A 17,594-nucleotide genomic window follows, 5' to 3' on the forward strand; every position below is an offset into this window, starting at 1 on the left:
GACCATTAAGACTCCCACTGACTCCTTGACATATAAGATTCTCTTGTCAAGAAACAGTTCTTGACAAAGCAAATATTCAAGAGTTAGTGTAGTTCTTATCAAAACAAAACACTTCACACAATTGGTCCTAGTTGGTCTTTGTCTTATCCAAGACATCACAACTTACTAATTTTAAATGTGCAAGAATAAGAAAACCTTTTTCTAAATTCCACATTTGATGAGTGTTATAAACCTACTTAAGACTTTTCACTCAATGTCACAATCTTGACTTTAAGACTTGATATTGGAACGAAGTATGATTGACTTATTGATTTAACCATTTCTACAATTCTTGATTCCTCTTCTTAGACATGCAACTGCACTAAGACTCACTTAGAGGATCAATTGAGACATGGTTCTTAATCATTAAGACTTATCATAAAACACAATAAAAGGTACTCTCCCTTCTTCTTAGAATGGAGAAACTTTTATCTTTCTGCCTTCTTGATTCTTCTTATTCGTTCTGCTATTGATTGAAACTATTTCAGTTAACTCAGAATTATACTCAATCTTATAAGTATAACCATATTTACTAAACTTTAGCAAATCATGACGAATATCTTTGTCACTCTTGTGGTAGACTTGATCAACGTACGACCTAGTGTACTCGATCTCCTAGTCCTTCAATTGACACTTTGCCAAAGAATTAGTCTAAGTTTCCCAAATGTGAAAGTTTTTCATTCATCATACAATACACATTGCATGATTCCAAGTTTCTGTCCAATTGAAACTTGGGCGATGAGAAACTCTCCCTATTTGGTAAACTTTTGACATTTCCACAAATAACACAATTAAGAATCAAATCCATTATTGCTAATAATAGAAACATTCAAACATCAATTTTTCATACATGCCATCACAAGGATAAATAAATAAGATAAAATCAAAATTCATTTTATTGCGGAAAAAAAATTTGTTCTTACAATGCAATTCAATTGAAAAACAATGTTATTACATATTTCTTAACAATCTATTCTAACTCCAAGTAGTAGCTCAAGAATCCATTCTTCAAGTAATGCGATCGAAATCCATTTCTTCATGATTAGATTCAGCTCACTTCTTACCTCAAGCTTCCTTTCTTTTCTTCGATCCTACAAAAACATCAAAATGTAATCTTATCACATCATGTATTAAGAATCTAGAATAGGAACTCAAAAGAGTTAGATAATGGATTTTACCTGAAGCAGAGCCATACGTCTTGACTCTCCCATCTCTTAGATCTCTCAGGTAGTTAGGGCAACTTCGTCTCCAATGCCCTTTCTTTTGGCAATAAAAGCAAATGGACTCCTTTGGCACAGCACATCGGACAATCACAGACTTAGTTCTTTCTGGACTTCCAATGTTGCTAGTGTCCATTGAAGTTTGGGAGTTTGATTCACTAGACAAATTTGCTTGACCAGCACGCCAAATCATTGCTGATTCAGCAGCTAAAAGCAAATAGGTGAGATCAATTAGGGTCACGTCGTGGTCCATCATATAGTACTCTCTAACAAACTCACTATATGATTTAGAAAGTGACTGAAGAACCCAGTCAACAGCCAACTCACTTGAAATCTCGACACCCAACATGCTTAACCTATCAATGTATGACTTCATCTCTAAGACGTGTGCACACACAGGTTTCCCATCTTCGTGTTTACTCGCCAAAAGGGCTTGAGTGAGCTTGAACTTTTCAAGCATTTAAACTTGTGGGTCAGGGAGAACAATTGGAGGAGGTGGAGGAAGTGAAGCATGACTCTCATTTCCTTGATCATATCTCGGAACATCATCTTCATTTGGAAAGCTTGTTCCAAAGGATTTGGGAAGACCATTGTAAGATTCAGACATCTACAAAACGGGAGAAAATTCAAGTTAAGTTGATTAGAATTCTTGATGTAACACCCAAATGAAACATCAAGCTAGGATCCAACACAATATTCTACAACCTAGAAAAGGGATGTCGTAATCTAGTTGTAAAATATTTGAAGGTAGGTAAATGACGATTTACCAATTTCCACCATGAAAAACGAAAAAGAAGTTTAAGTTTTAAATGAATTGAAACTCCTAGATCTTTTGAGATTCATTGAACTTTTCAATGGCATGTTTAATCTCGATTATGCCCTACTATTTGTGACTGGGATGCCGAGGATCACAAACAAGGTGTGAATAACCATACGAATCACGTGGTGCACCCAATGCTACAATCACCTAATCAATGTGTCGGTTAGCCACACACGCTCCATTGATCTATGATAAGCATCGAGCCACCCTTCGCCACCAATGTCATCCCCAAATTAGTGTGCCGGTTAACCACACACGCTCCACTAACGTTTGACAAGGGTACGAAGTGTAATTCCATGGGTTAGCATACAATTTCACATTTTGCCTAAAGTAACTATGATTTGGGAATTTGAAAAAGCATTTAGTTACTTTGTACTTCATTATACTTATAATGGAAGGTTTCTGTCCTATTCTACCCGTTCGGCTAACGACCCTCCACTAGTCAAGAGTGCGGTGGGTAAGAGTGGATACCCATTCAATCGCCATTTTATAGGCAATTTCCTTAAACACCCCTTATAGACCAGTTTCGTGAATGAGGCCTACTAACGGTAAGACTGACTGTTTACTCATACATATATATAATATTAGACTTTTAATGTTATATATAGTATAGGGTGTATTTTACACTTTTAAAATACTAGGTGGTTTAATTCAGTAAAATTATACTTTTAATTTAATTAAATGTAAACCAAAACTTTATGGGTTTATTAAATCACTTTTAATTATACACTTTAACTAATTAATAAAACCATAAGGGTGTTATTTGAACTTTTCAAAATACTAGGGTTTTAGAATTTAACATTTCAAAATTTAAACCTTTTAATCAAAAAATTTAAATTCCAAAACTTGAGGACAAGTTTTGAAACTTTTCAAAACATAAGGGATCAAACAACAAATAATTCAAATTAAACAATTAATTTTACAATTATCTATATTTGACCTAATCTTATTTTAGTCACTAGATAATTACCAAATAATTTGAAATAATCCATATTTATCATATAAACAACCAATATCTAAAAGATTTGAAATTATCTATTGTTTTGGCAAGGATAATCACTAATTTAAGATAAAATTCGGATTTTAACTTCAAAAAATGAATTAGGCATCAGATCCAAGTCAAAACAGTAGCAAAAACCCGGAATTCCCTCTGTCTGACCCCTGGACTCGCCGAGTCAGGGACTGGACTCGCCGAGTCAGGGACAGACTCGCCGAGTTCATCCACTGACTCGCCGAGTCAGGTCGGGCAGAGGCCAAAAATCGATTTTTCAGCAAATAAAGCAGTTAATCATCATATACAACTGAAACCAATCAAGGCTCTGATACCACTGATGGGTTTTAGGCATAAGAACAATCCTATGTGCTCATACAAACCTTAATGCTTGGATCTAGGTTTCTCTATTGAACATGCTTTGAATCCAAGACTAACAAACTTAGATCTAACAAATCACAAACTGAATTAGGGTTTATAGAATTACCTTTGATTGTTATATAGCAATAACAATCAATTCCTTGCTTGAATTGGCCTTAGAAAGCTTAGTGCCTCAAGTGCTGCACCTCTAATGGAGTCACAAACACCATATACAACTTGGATGAAGAGGAGAAGAAGAGAGGCTGCCCAAAAACGGCTGGAAACCCTAATGGAAGACTTGTCCACGTTTTTGGGGCATTGGGGCCCTTTATATACATGTAGGCTATTAGGGTTTACAACTAGGAAACCCTAATTTGACTGCTTAGGCCCTAAGCAGCCCATGGACTCCTTAAACATATCCCTTGGACGATTTCTAATGGGCTTCCCATAGAATTCGTCCAACCTATATATTATTAGGTGATCCATAGCCCAATTATAATTATCTTATAATTACAACTTCAGTCCCCTAAGTTTAGTTAATCTCTTTTAGCCACAAAATTAATTAACAATTAATTCTTGACTAATATTAATTAAACAATATGATTTCTCCTTTAATATATTATTCTCATAATATATTAATAAATCATATTTAAACCTTTCTCTCTTTAAATCATCCTACATATTGCTATGGTGAAGGCAACCCAAAAGGACCATGCTCATAATCGGGTCAAGTACATACCAAAATAGTTATGGACTTAGACACTAATCCAACAGCACCCGCACCTTCCGCACTTAGACCTGCTAGAATATCCTTTCGTACCCCTTCGTCCTTCGTGCAACTGCCACGACCCCTCAGGTTTCTGACACTTGCTGCGACCGCACCCAACTGCTCGGTTTGTCGACCTGGACCATGTTCCCGCTTCCTCATTCCCAGTTATCCATCCAAACCAATCTCCTTCTCCTGAGTTACCCTTATTACCTCATCAATCGTCTGAACAATCGCGGTCTGACTTTGGAATTTAGCGATCAACCTATCAGTGACGCGACTAATGATGTCGGGTATCTCCTCGCGTAGGGCTCGCGAAACCTCCACATTGATCCAATCATGTGGTAAACTCTCCTAAAGACAACGTGTATGACCCACCTCCGATCCCAGATGACTCGAGACAACATTAAGATCCTCCTTCCAAAAGGATCCTTGAGATGCACAAGCTCCGGGCTCCTGATGATCCCTCAACTGCCTTGCCACAATCTCGGCCCGAAAGGCCCTGAGACGACTATCTAATACCTCCAACATCCCCTCCGTGACTGAACCAAAGATCACAGGGGTTTGCTCCAAAATACCGCAGGTAATCTCCGACGAGATAAAATCCCGTATCTGCCTGCTAATCGACTCAACACCCATAACTGAGTCCGAACCCAAACCAAAACATGAACCTGAACCACCTCCTCGAGTGCTCATCTCCAAACTAAAAAACCACAAAACCACTAGTCAAAACATACTCAAGGATCCTCCTCCCCGAAGCTTCTCGAATTCTCCAAGACTCTTACCGATTCGAGTACGGATCTTGTGCTTTTAGTAGTACGGACCCAATACTACCTTCCACACCTATCCATACTTTCCTCATCAATCCTCCTGAATCCTCCGAGTCACCTACTCCACTAATGTACCAACTATCTGCTAAACGACAACATAATACCCACCAAAGCAACTCATAGGCTCTCCTAGGTTCCTAACCTCACTGAACTGCCCCCACTAACTCACTGGAGCATATCCTAGGCTCTCTTAGGTTCCCAACCCACCCAGTCCTCAACTTTTGAAAGATTCCCAGTAATTTCAACTAGCTACCTCATGAATATAGCCACATGTAGAAGAGATCATATAATCCTTCAAATAAAGACTCATCCCTAGAACGGTTGGACTCAGAAGAGAGCTGCGTAATAGGGTCAAGTCCTTCACTCTGAGATTATCTAGCATGTGCTACATGTGACTTAGTATATGCACTTAGTAGCTAACTCACATTACTAAGAGCCCTATAAAGCATGAAGCAAGTAGCATTCAGACAACGGAAAACTAACCAACATACTCCAATCACACAATTCTATCCACACATACAATTCGCAATCTGATGACTCCTATCACTAATCCCATCCTAGGCTTACCCTAGGGTAATCTCTGACCCACAAATATCATAGAACATTCAACCCACATACCATAACTCATGTTTTCCACATCCACCCTCACTGTCGGCTGCCTTATGCATGCAAATTATACACAAAACAAGAAATAAAGCCAAATACACTATTCTAAGGCTATAAGATCCTAACCGTATACAATTTTCAAGACATACACTTAGCATTTACCAATACCAATAATCATTCTCATTCTAGCATGGCATCAAGTATCCCCAATGTAACATCCATAAAAATCATGCCAAATTTAAACTTTTTAACAAATTTTCAAAACCAACGATTATTACAAAACATGTTTCCAAAATAGTATAATGTTAGAGTATCCCAGAATCAATCATAAAAAAATCATGAAATATGAGGAGTTGTACTATCACGTCTTCGCCTTCCCACGATCATCAAAGGTACCTGAAACAATAATCGATAAATGTAAGTTCGAAGGCTTAGTGAGTTACCCTCAAAATACCAACGTCATAAAATATATCAATAACATATAAGCGAACAACATGCATAGTGAGCCTTCAGCCTGACTGGACCGCCTCGCAGGCCTTCAGCCTATCTGGATCGCTCTCCGAGCCTTCGGCACGTCTGGACCGCCTCACAGGGCCTACAGCCTATCCAAACCGCTTGTTGGGCCTTTGGTTTATCCGGACCGCCCTGGGTATGTTGGCCTTCAACACAAAGCAGGACCGCCTCAACCCAACCCCCAACAAACATGTGTACATAAATATCATATGCTAGCATATATAACAGTCAAACCAATCTAACAGATCACTAATCATAACAACATCCTATAACCAGAATACAGACCTAACCGGTCACTAACATAACATCATCCTATATACCAGGATACCGACCTAACCAGATCACTAAGCATATCACCATCCTAACTACCAGGATGCAAATCAATAAGCATATCATGCAATAACTCGGGTACAAATCCGTAAAGGGATGACATTGGTGCCCCCTGTTAGTATAGTGAGGACGACTCACCTCTCAAGTAGCTCAAAATGATAATATCAACCTCCTCCAAATACAGCTCGAACACCCCAAAGATCTATTTTGCAGATCAATAAGCATATCATGCAACTCGTCGAGTCCCTACAGTCTTTTCTCCATTCAGATGTTTATAAGCCACCCCAAAGATCCATATTGCAGATCTGAGTTCCTAGGGCATACTTCCTATGTAAAGTTTACTTTACGTACATGTTGTAACACTGTAAATTTTCAAACCAAAATTTTCATTTTCAAACACAATAAAACACATGTCACATTTTCTCAAAAATCTCAAGTATCCATTATCAACACATATTTCAAAAATTGTTTATCATAAATCCAGGATCCTCCAAAAATATATCTCCAGCTCAGATGTATGTACAATCAAGTCGGTGCCTTCCCGTGATCCTGATAAGTACCTGAAACACATATCACATAACACGGTAAGCACGAAGCTTAGTGAGTTCCCAAAATACCACATACACAAATAATAAGCCTCTCATGGATATAACTCGACATGGACCCTCCGGTCTCATACGTCTCAGTGTGGACCCTCTGGTCATGTGTTTCATTGAGGACCCTCCGGTCTCACAGCTCAGTTTGGACCCTCCGGTCCTGTCTTGGTGGAAACCCTCCGATCCCACAACTCGGGTTGGACCCTCTCATCCGATCTTAATAAACACAAAATATAGCATATATATCACACATAAAAATGCATAATATCACATAACTCCAATAAGCACATAAGACCCTCCGGTCACACATAGATACCACTCATGGTAAAGGATAGTGAGAAGACTCACCTCGTAAGAACTCGGATAATCTCGAACTCAAATAACCGGTCTAGCCTCCGTCTAACACAATACGATAATTATACCTAATTAATAATGGCTCAATGAAGCTAGACCAACCCTTCTACAAAGTCACAGAAGTGTAAAAGACCATTTTACCCCTCCATGGCCTTAATAGTCCACAAATTGACCAAACCCTAAAAGTCAACCAAAAGTCAATGGCAGCGCGTATGTTGCGCGTACCAGATATTTACGCTGGGCGTACTCAGCTATCATGCAGACATTGGGGATGCTCGACCCCTACGCTGTGCGTATTGGGATTACGCCCAGCGTACGTCCCTGTTTCACTCTTTCTACTCGTTTGGTCTTATGCAGTTAAGACCTTGGATCATATCATAGATCTGGACTCCCTAATAGCCCTTACTCCATAAAGTCAGTGACTTTAAGCCTTTACATGGCTGATAAGGTCACAAACACACAAAACTCTCACTCTCTTAACTCAAAATTCTCATATCTCATGCATGGCTTGATTCCAACGTCCAAGTCTTGATTTTTATGATACTACACCACTGAATACACTCAAAGGGGGTTGATCATAGTCTATGGATGTCACACCCCAAACCAGATGGCAGAAACGTCCGAGGGTGGATGAATTCATTTGTAGTATCACAATACATGCATTATAGTAATCAAAGTACAAACAACTATTGCATTAATAAGTATAAGTTTTTACATGTGTTCAATCACTATATATTGACACCAAAATAGTTATAGTAAAAGAAAGAAGACATGACTCAAAACAGCTCCGTCTTCTCAAAAGCTCGGGGAGTATCTGTCTACTAATTCCCTGAGAATACAAGTAATTTGAAAAGAGAGTATCAACATAACGTTGAGTGAGTGCATAAGTATTTATGTTTGAAAGTATGTTTTCTGTTCTTTGAATATGTAAATTGTTCCAGAAAATCCTATAATTTCGGTTGTATATGACAAGTAGTTTTAATCTCATAAAACCATTCTGTTTGTAAACCAGTGTTCTGTATTTGTATTCCTTAGTAAAACCTGTAAAAGTGAGTGTGTCTGGCTCCACCAGCTGTTATTGTAAACTGTAAAGTAATACTGTAAATGTATCTTTGTAAACTATTACTTTGAAAATGTACTCATGTTTAGTTAATTATAAACTAACCGTATTGTTAATATCTTTCTATTGAGTTATTATAACCATACTATGACTAGATGGCCTAAAACAACACTTTGAAGGCGTCAAAACTGTTGATAACAATTGTCACTCATAGGCGTGTATGTCCGGCTGTAGCTAGTAGTCTGAGCGCGGGGTTGTCAATCCCAATATAGATCTATACACATTTGATTCGATCCCCGACTGGAGATTTTGGTTATAATATCAGGACTTTAACTATGTTGTTTAAATGAATAAACAACCTGAATATATTGTCTCATAAAAAGCATATAGACGTTACGTGTATAATAATAATGAAAACCCAATCATTGTGAAATGATTGATAGTATGCTCCTTGTTTAGTATACTTGAAATGTATTTGTAAGTTGTATACCCTTATTTAGTTTTGAATCAAACCCTTGTTCTTGTAAATAGTGACTCTAGTATACTTGATTCGTGAGTTAGTATTCTTGAATCATAAATTATACTTATTATAATTTATATATGCTTTCTGTATTGATACCAACTGTTCATGAATGCAACCACTTGCTCGACATGTTACAAAGGGTATTGAAACTGAATGAAATAACCTTTATATTTATATACATATAAAATATATACAGCTAAAATTTAAACGACGTTCGGACAAATAGCCATTGCAGGTTAATGGAAAGGGTTTCAAGGAACTACAATTATAGTCAATGTTTATGCCCCTTAATCGATCTCGGACAAACGTGCTCTATGGAGCGAGCTATACGAATTAAAAAATGACATTTCGGGAAATTGGGTATTTTTTGGAGATTTCAACACTGTTCGTAAACCTGAGGACAAATTTAACTCAAGATTTTGCAAACTATCAACGAGTGACTTTAACGGTTTCATTGCAGATGCTGGATTAGAAGAATTCCAAATGGGTGGTCGAAAATATGCATTTTTAAGGGAAGAGGGTTTCAAACTTATCAAAATTGATAGATTCCTTGTTTGCTCTAATTTTATATCTCAACAACCCCTATCCTCAGTTATCGCGCTCCCTAGAGAACATTCAGATCACTCGCCTCTAATCCTCAAACCCGCCATTGTTGATTGTGGAAACCCCCCCCCCTCCATTCCGCTTCTTCAACTCATGGATGCTCAGAAGTAGCTTTGAAGAGGTGTTCGAGAATGCATGGCATTTATTCAGAGGCTATGGCTCAGCTGATAGATATATGCTAGCCAAATTCAAACATGTAAAGAAAATTCTATCTGGTTGGAGTACATGTGAAAGACAAAAAGAAAATGGCAACATTGCACAACTGAAGAGAAAAGTGGACAACTTAGAAAGATTAGTTGAAACAAGGGAGCTAACCGATGAAGAAGATCTGCCTGGAGAAGTGATAATGTGAAAATTTTAGATTTTCTCTAGGTTAGTACTCTAAATCTCCTACCGTGATAGATTGTTCCCAGAGTAATTATTATATTTAATGGTAATGCAAACTTATTATAAAAAGGAGCTAACCATTTTATAGATTGTTTCCAAGTATTTTTCCTTTGTTTTGTTGCTTAAAAGTTTTAATATAAAGATTAAGAAGGTTTCTTCATATAATTATTGGTCAAATACATCTATTTTTAGATTGTTTAAATTAACAAAAAAATGGATATTCAAAATGGTATCCGAACCTGTATCCAAAATTTCGGATACGGATTTGGATATCAAATCTGCTATCCGAAAAAACTGATTTTGAAATTTGATTTCTACATAAAAATACTTTGAAATTCAAATTTTGCAAAGTTGACTATGAATCATTGAAGCCGGATTGAAAATAAGGTTACTTGAAAAGCACTATAATTTTCAAAATGTGCAACAGCCTCAACAATTGTTTCATGAGCGGGTGAAACTCACTTTTAATGTTATTATCATCGAGCTTCTGGGATCAATTTAATTCTTTGAACTAGAACATGTGGTATGCAATATTAGTATCATAAACTCCTTACAGCGCAATCAATTCAATTTTCCATCTTGTTTTTTCATAATATTAGTAACTAGTTGTGTAACCCGTATATTATACGGATTGATTAAAATAAAATGTTATAAAGGATTAAACAATAAGTTTATTTGAATTTGAAAAAAAAATGAAATTTATGGAAATAAAATATCTTTAATAATTATAATATTGATTTACACATTTAATACAATAAATACTTTATATATATAATAATAGAAGTATTAATTAATGGAATTATAATTTTTGATTAATAAAGAAATAAAAATCCACATAATGACATGTGGAATTTAAGTAATTTAAATATCTTACATAATGACATGTGGCAAGAATGTATTAGAAGATGACATGTGGCAAAATCATTTTCATTTATTAGGGAGGATTGATTTCATCATTTTTTTTATCTATGCTAGGCGAGTCTTTACACGGGTATTAACTATTTAACTCTTTTATCTTTTATGGGTCCCTTTCATGGTCTTCTTTAATGTCGTTCATAGTGTTAGAAATATAATGAGGCATCTTAGGTGGATATGATCCACCATGGTAGAAGTATGGATGATCTGAATCAACATTAGGGAACATGTTAAGATTGAAACAATAGCAATTTTCATATTCGCAATGATAACTCTATATCGATGAAGCATACAACTCATTTCGCTTTCGAGGACATATTGGATTTTGGATTGCATAGGAGAATTTTACAAAGAACGTCACTCAAAATAAAACTTTTGTATAGAAAGATATAGGAATTTGATAAGTATATTGTTAGACATACATAACATTGTGATTCTAAATTCATGAAAATAAATGAACTTATACATCATTCGCGGGTACACGATTGTAGTAGTTTGTAAAATAATAGTGTGAGAATACTTCGTTGAGGGTACATATAACATTTGAAGGTGTGCGATTATTGTAAATTGGTAAAATAGTAGTCCAATAATAAATCATGAATCGATTTTGTCAAATAAAATACAAATATCGCTAATTCGTTATGGGTATTAATGGAATTCATCTTATATTTTCCAAAAATATTGATAATAGTAATATAAGAGATTAAAAGATGGTAATAACTCAAAATATAATCATTTAATGATATAACACTTTTATCAAAGTAAAAAGCTCTTGAAAGTCCATAAAGCTATTATAACAGCTTCTTTAAAACAAAGTTGTTTTTCGAAATTTATAACAAATTAACAAGTTTTTGTCATGAGCTTTTAATGATTATTAGATATTAGATATTTTCAAACCTACTATAAACAAATAGATAATAAAAAGAATAATAATATAATGACAAACAAGATCAATTAGTCGCGTAAATAAAAATTCGAAAAAGATCTTAAATGAAGAATTGTCTAAGTTTTTTCTAGTTTTTCGTTCTTGCAAGTTATAACTTACCTTTGTACGGACAAATCATGCAAACAAAGTTATTCTCAAATGACATCATTTGCATGATAATGTTACCACATACCTTGTTTCTAATTTGATGTATTATGTATATATATATTCAATAATAGGGCCCTTTTAGCAATAATAATCCTATTAACATATGATAAATTAAATCACACTACCTACCAAGTGGAATGTTTCAAGATGCCATTTCCCTTAATTCCCATCAAGCGATGATGCTTTTTGGGGTATCAAACAAAAAAAAATCCACCATTTTTATACAAAGACTAAAAAAGCATCTCTTTTGTACATATCTTTAATAACATGCCCATAACTTTCTGATATCCGCAATCCAAGCAGTAGTACTTGTACACAGTGCATTAAAACTTATATGTACTTGTACATTATGCATTAAAAACTATACTTTTGAATCTTTTGACTTCAAAGATAAGGGTAGTTCGAAGTTTATACATCTTTAAATGTTAGTACTTTCGAATCTTTTTAACTTTGGGAAAAGGACTACCCAATTAATACACACAAGCATCAAATATAAAAATAGTAATAACATAAATCAACCCTAATATTTAATAATATAAGTCAAGAAACCATTTGATACTTTTTTATATTAAAAGTAGGCAAATTACAACACACAAATGCATTTAACATAGAAGTTATATTACAAGAAACCCTAAAGACATTAAAAACACCTTAAACTAATAAGAAACCCTTTATAAAAAGGCTTTTTGTTAGGTAATTGAAATTTGCAGAGATAAAACTTCTAAATCCAGAGAATGCTAGTTATAGTTCCTTGTACATCATACAGTGAGAATTGTACATTACTCTAAACATAGAAATTTCTGATTTGGAAATCAGTCTGCAACATCTGTTCTCTTCTTTGCATCAAGTTAAAGGTTAATTGGCTTCAACGCTTGTCAACTCCGGCTGCACCTTGCGTGGCCGACCTCTTGGCCGGCCGGTTTTGGACGACGGCGGCGAGGTAGATCCAACCTTAACTTTCTTGGCTGAAGATGGCGCGTTAGGATCTTTCTTGGGTCGTCCTCTTCCCCTCTTAACTTCGGACCCAGGCTCCGCCTGAGTCACAGCCTCTGAAACAGAAGGGTCCTTGGCCTTCGGTGGGCGACCACGGCCGCGCTTCGGAGTTTCGGTGGGCTCCGGTCGCATGTAGTTGTCATTCAACACCACTAGCTCGCCGCTTTCAACCAATTTGTTCAAGTTATCAGTCAGTATATTGGCGTGTTCATCTGGCAAATTATCACAGGTTGATTCGATGTAGTCTGAAATCGAGGATTCGCTTGCACCTTCCTTGACTTTCAGCGAATCAATTGCAGCGAAAATCATCTGCACAAAGCACCAACAGAAATCAATTTCTAAACCTAAATTACATCCCTAAAACTAAATTCGCCCTACACCCAACAGTAAATTGAACAAAACCCAAAAACCCATCTAGCTAAACCTACAAAATCTGTACTAAATAACTTGAATTCAAACTTAGGGCTCAAAAAAGAAGTAAGAACATGGAATGGGTTAAAAATTACCTCTGAATATGGTGGCAGTGATGGGGATTGGGTATGTTTTGCGGCGGCCATTGGAAGGAAGTGCAGGAGATTGTACAGAGAAGAGAGAAAGGAGATGTCAGCTTCGAAGAAGCACAGTAACAAAGTGTGTGCATGGTAGAGACCTTTTGGAGACGATTTATGCGAAGAGTTTCTCGCTTCAGGAAAGAAATGGACGGTCAAGATTTATTGTGGTGATTAGATCAACGGTTTTGGGTTTGTTTATGGATGGAATCACGCGGATCGGTGACGTGCCTACTGTGTAGTGGTTGTGAAGTGGTTTTCTTGTAGGAGGGAGTTTTCTCCTTCTCTCTTTGTTCTTCTTTACATTATTAAAATCCCAAAAAATAGATAGAAATTACTTTTACTTTTATACTTTTAACCACATATCTAAAAAGAAAATGAACAAAAAGATTAGTAATGTAAGCATGCAAATCAACCAAAAATTGAAAAAAATGATTTACTTGTTGGGTCATCATCCTTTCACATATGAACAGTTTGTTTCCATCTCCGTTTTTTGTATATTCCACTCTATAAAAATCATTTTAATTAGGGACCAAATCCAAAAAGAAATTAAATTAAAAAATTAAACGTCTATGCAATTTAGAAAATTCCACAAAAACACCAAACCACAAGGACCATTTTTGAAGTTTACTCTATACTTTTTCATAAAGATGTAATTTTCTTCACGATGCATTATCATAAATGCTCTAAATAGAGAAAGACAAAAACACATTAATAACAATTTAATATCATATCCTAGATTATGTTAGCACAAATTATCTAAAGCTAGCTAGGCCACACTTCACGGATAACACTATGACTAAAATGCCCATCGGTTATCCGTACTTAATTTATTCGAACCGCAGAACAAATGAAAAAAAACAATTAGACCCTTCAAATTACAAAATTGTCAATAACTCCCCTTCGATATTTGAAACATAAAAATCAAGGACACTTGGGTTTGCCTTCCTTGGTCTCCCGGTTGTTAATTCGAACCTCTAAGACGAAGTTTCTTGTACCCCAGTAAAAGTGAAAATACATATAAACCTACGATTTACCTATCTTGAATCATGATATGACTATATAACAACAAAAAGGTTTGTAGTATGCTTGACATTTGACAATGTTTTTGTTTTGAGATGATAAAGGACATTGAAGTATGGTTGTGGCTAGGAAGACCAAGAGACTAAAACGAAAGGGATAATAGGTGTATGTTAGGGGACCAAAAGATTCATAATAAAAGTGCAATGGTTGTATATGATATTAGATGATGAGATGTGATGGTGGCATGATTTTTAATAATGTGATAATGGTATTACATGGAGTTAGGGAGTTATTGTAAGGTTTTTTTTGTGCATGTAATAAATCACGAATGTTATCGAACAAATAAGATTAGGGTGTAGGGTTGATCATGTGAGGTTTTTTATTTTTATTTTAGGGTGTTCATGTTTTAGATATCCAAATTACATGGAGGGGACCAAGCAAACCTTGAATAGAAATGTAGAATAATATTACAATTAGAAATATATAATAGAAATAGAAATGTTTGATGCTTTGAAAGTGCCAATCCATGTGGCATTCAACTGCCTTTTGAAAGTGGTTTGAAAGTGGCTTGAAAGAACCGTTGGTGTTGGTTGGATTGGATGGAGATAGTATTAGTATTAGTATTTTGAAATTCTACTTCTTTGGCCCTTAGATATTCACAATTCATTGAACTTTATAGAGTTTAATGGATTTACATCATTTTTCTACAGTACATACAATTGTATCATTTTTTTTCCTACAATGCATTAAATTCCACAAAGTTCAATAGAATTATACAAAATGTAATTTATAGTAAATATTTAAGAATTAAAAACTTTCTTTTTTCCCATTGAAGAGTTCAATGGTCATTGAACTTCAAATCCGTTGAATGTCAAGGTGACATCTCACAATGGTAAAGTTCTATCCATTGAATGACACACATATTTGTCACCTCATTCAACTCTTCTATTAAACTCACGGTTATGGATGTTGTTATCTTTAGACAATTAGAAAAAGGCAAAACAATTCACTTCCCAAATTAATATACACAAGATTTGAACTTGAATCAATCGTTTCTTGATTCTTGCTTAAGATTCATACTTCAGCTTCCTTAGTGTCTCCTTTTTTCTTAATATTTTCTTGAATGGGCCAAACGGAATGAGATGCTTCATCACCTTCATCAATACTCTCTATACCAAAAACACCAAGAAATACGTTTCCCTTATAACAGAGACGTTCTCTTTCTAAACTTGCTTTCCCATGAAGATCCTCATCTCGATCATCAGTCAACATCATTAGTGTCTCATCAAGCTCCCCAAGCTTATCTAGAATCCATAGCCTCTCAACATCGAACCCTACAACAGATTCCTCAAGTGTCTTCGAATTCTTTAAATCCACAACATTAGTCTCATCTAAACACTTCTTGGTAATGGATCTTCTCTTCACTTTTGCCTTCTTCTTTCCATCATAATCCATGAATCTCTCTTTGTACATTTCAAGCTCGTTTTCAAGCTCAAACTTGTCCTTCTCTAGTTTCATAACAAGTTCGTTTAACAGCTGCAAAACCTCCTTATCGTATTCCGCTTGTTCATCCATCATCCTTTGATTTTGCATGGATTCAATCTGCAGTGCAACCTTATCTTCTTGAAGTCTGGTTATCATCGCCATTGCTTGGTTTGCTGCTATTGCAGACGCATTACGTTCTTCATCTAGTTCTATGTATAAACCACATACAACAAGTCTTTCGGATTTTAATTCTTTCATTAAACCATCAATTGTGACAGCTTTATCTTCTTCATCTTCTTTATCTTCACAGAATCCGCCTTCTGCATGTCATTAGAAAACTTTATATAGCTAAATTGACTTTTCTTAATGTCAAACCTACTACTTCTTTGATCTGAAATTGATGTAGATTTCAAAAACTTTTAAAGAAATGTGATTGATAATATAGATTTCCGTAAAATTTATTACACATCGAAACATGTGGATAATAAATTTGTAAAAAAAATCCGTGTCAATTCTGATTTCGAAGATTTTCAAGTTTGACCTTGTCATGAACATAGTAGTGTACACGTTCAGATTATGATGATGAAAGTAAGCTATCTTTACCTTTTTTGACTCGATCTTCATCATTGATCACCATGTTTTCGTCTCCATTTAAACTTGAACCTCTACTACAACTGGTTGATGAATCCGTCCACTCAATAGGGATAATCTGGTCAAAAACTTGAATGTGTCGACTCGTATTCAACATACAAAGATCCATGACTTGTGCCATTTCGTTTTCTTCATGAGATGATTTGATCTTTGACGCACTGTGGGATGATTTATCAACAGAATCCACCTTGAAGTTCATGCTAGTATACAAGCACTTTCCATTCCTGCATACGTTCATAAACTCAGTTGCATGTGCTTCACAAATGAGATTATGAAATGGGTTTATGTCGTGGTTTGGTTCTAACAGATGATCGATGGTGGAACACCAAAAGCAAGGTGGTTTAAGGGCGTAGTAAGTAGCAAATTTTCTGATGAGAAATGAGAATAAAGAGTTGAGAAGAAGCATTAGGATTAGGGTCCATTCGAGTATTGCGTAGGCTAGAATGAAGAGAGTTTTCTGGGTGGCAGCCATTGATGTTTTTGTTGGTGTTCCTCAAGTTTAAAAGAAATGAAAAAGGGAAAGCAGGAGACAAAGTTGATGAAATTCGGGAAATAATGATGTTGATGGGAGCCTTCTAACATTTGGAAGACATAAAGAATGTGATGGGACCCAGTGTATTAATCATACTATTTCTACCACTAACGAGAATAAATTACAATAGTAGGTTGGATTTAATTGAGAGCTTGACCAGCTTTTTACCAAGTTTTGAATTTGGTTTGGGGGAAGATTCGAATTTTATTTCAAAGTTTGAATAGTTAAAATCTTCCATAAAAAACTATATAATACACTAGTTTATAACCCGTGTGAACCACGGTTATAAAATTAATTAAACTTTTATAAAAAAACTCAAAATTTTTAATTAGTTATTTAAAATAAATTATTAATTT

The 17,594-nt window shown here is 35.5% G+C and overlaps 2 protein-coding genes across 2 annotated transcripts; both read right to left on the bottom strand.

Annotated features, from left to right (window-relative positions):
- Nucleotides 1–12,546: 12,546 nt before the first annotated feature.
- LOC111883415 (HMG-Y-related protein A) lies at nt 12,547–13,663 on the bottom strand. The gene is made up of 2 exons (XM_023879750.3): nt 13,506–13,663; nt 12,547–13,308 (listed from the first exon to the last, which is right to left on the bottom strand). The coding sequence occupies exons 1-2, from the start codon at nt 13,554–13,556 to the stop codon at nt 12,862–12,864; spliced, it is 498 nt and encodes a 165-aa protein (XP_023735518.1). The 5' UTR covers nt 13,557–13,663; the 3' UTR covers nt 12,547–12,861.
- Nucleotides 13,664–15,225: 1,562 nt separating this feature from the next.
- Nucleotides 15,226–17,236, bottom strand: LOC111883349 (myosin-binding protein 2). The gene is made up of 2 exons (XM_023879673.3): nt 16,659–17,236; nt 15,226–16,375 (listed from the first exon to the last, which is right to left on the bottom strand). The coding sequence occupies exons 1-2, from the start codon at nt 17,176–17,178 to the stop codon at nt 15,645–15,647; spliced, it is 1,251 nt and encodes a 416-aa protein (XP_023735441.1). The 5' UTR covers nt 17,179–17,236; the 3' UTR covers nt 15,226–15,644.
- Nucleotides 17,237–17,594: the final 358 nt, after the last annotated feature.

The sequence above is a fragment of the Lactuca sativa genome, chromosome 2 (assembly GCF_002870075.4).
Source record: "Lactuca sativa cultivar Salinas chromosome 2, Lsat_Salinas_v11, whole genome shotgun sequence".
Taxonomy (NCBI): Eukaryota; Viridiplantae; Streptophyta; class Magnoliopsida; order Asterales; family Asteraceae; genus Lactuca; species Lactuca sativa.